The following is a 1,140-nucleotide window of genomic DNA, read 5'->3' as shown; positions in this document are numbered from 1 at the left end:
TCTGACCCGTTACAGCTGTTTCTCTGACCCGTTACAGCTGTTTGTCTGACCCGTTACAGCTGTTTGTCTCTGACCCGTTACAGCTGTTTGTCTCTGACCCGTTACAGCCGTATGACTCTGACCCGTTACAGCTGTTTGCCTCTGACCGTTACAGCCGTATGACTCTGACCCGTTACAGCTGTTTGACTCTGACCCGTTACAGCTGTTTTGTCTATACTCCATGGCACAGATGAATCCAGAACCAGGAATACTTTAATCCTACACCACCTCTCTTTGCCAGGTCCAGCGCCGTCTCCTTCCCGATCCCCGTGTTTGCTCCGGTGATGAGGACGGTCTTCCCGTCCAGACGAGCCGTGGACTTGCACACGCCTCCTGCAGCGTAGGTTCTGTTGAAACACACCAAGAACCGAGTGACACACAGGCTCCAAAACTAACACCAGTACGCAACAGGACACGGTTTTAAACACAGACTTGAAGGAGCCTTCTCATTGGCTGGGACTTCACCGTCAGGAGAGAAGGCTCAGCTCAGTCAGGATCTCCTGACGGGACCGTTTCTCCCATTTGGTTTGTGTCAGGGGTTCTGATAGAAACTGTTCGAGCCTGGAGCGTTTCATGGACTGATCACAGAAACTTCTCGTACAAGATTTGACTAAAGCACCGAGCTGCTCTGTGAGCGCTCGAGGCCGAAGCATTTCCATCAGCCACCATGTTCAGTTTTACATGAGTGGAATGAATGAACAGTCAAACGACTCGGGGAAGAAGAAGTTCGTCTCATACCACATGGTGGCCATCTTGAAAAATGGCCACCATCCTGGATTTTCAGGTGGATTCTGTGATTTTATTTTATTTTTTAAAGTAGGTCCAGTAAAATAATCCTGTGCAGCTCTGACAGAATATGAGCAAAACCTCGATGATGGAAGGCCTGCTCCATGGACTGGGTACGACTCTCGGCTACTACCACCCCACTACGGAAGGCCTGATCCATGGACTGGGTACGACTCTCAGCTACTACCACCCCACAATGGAAGGCCTGATCCATAACTGGGTATGACTCTCAGCTACTACCACCCCACAATGGAAGGCCTGATCCACAGACTGGGTACGACTCTCAGCTACTACCACCCCACTACGGAAGGCCTG

At 50.8% G+C, this 1,140-nt stretch overlaps 1 protein-coding gene across 1 annotated transcript in view; it reads right to left on the bottom strand.

Annotated features, from left to right (window-relative positions):
• rdh12 (retinol dehydrogenase 12) overlaps positions 1-1,140 on the bottom strand; it is a 6,946-nt gene that overhangs the window by 4,133 nt on the left and 1,673 nt on the right. The window contains exon 2 of the mRNA XM_037695014.1: positions 268-386. Within this exon, the coding sequence (XP_037550942.1) occupies positions 268-386 (119 nt within the window). The remainder of the gene's footprint in view (positions 1-267; positions 387-1,140) is intronic.

Source organism: Nematolebias whitei, chromosome 21 (assembly GCF_014905685.2).
Source record: "Nematolebias whitei isolate Nwh7 chromosome 21, NemWhi1, whole genome shotgun sequence".
In the NCBI taxonomy this organism is placed as follows: domain Eukaryota; kingdom Metazoa; phylum Chordata; class Actinopteri; order Cyprinodontiformes; family Rivulidae; genus Nematolebias; species Nematolebias whitei.
The sequence above is the reverse complement of the archived record's forward strand: the minus strand, read 5'-3'. Positions and strand labels throughout refer to the sequence as shown.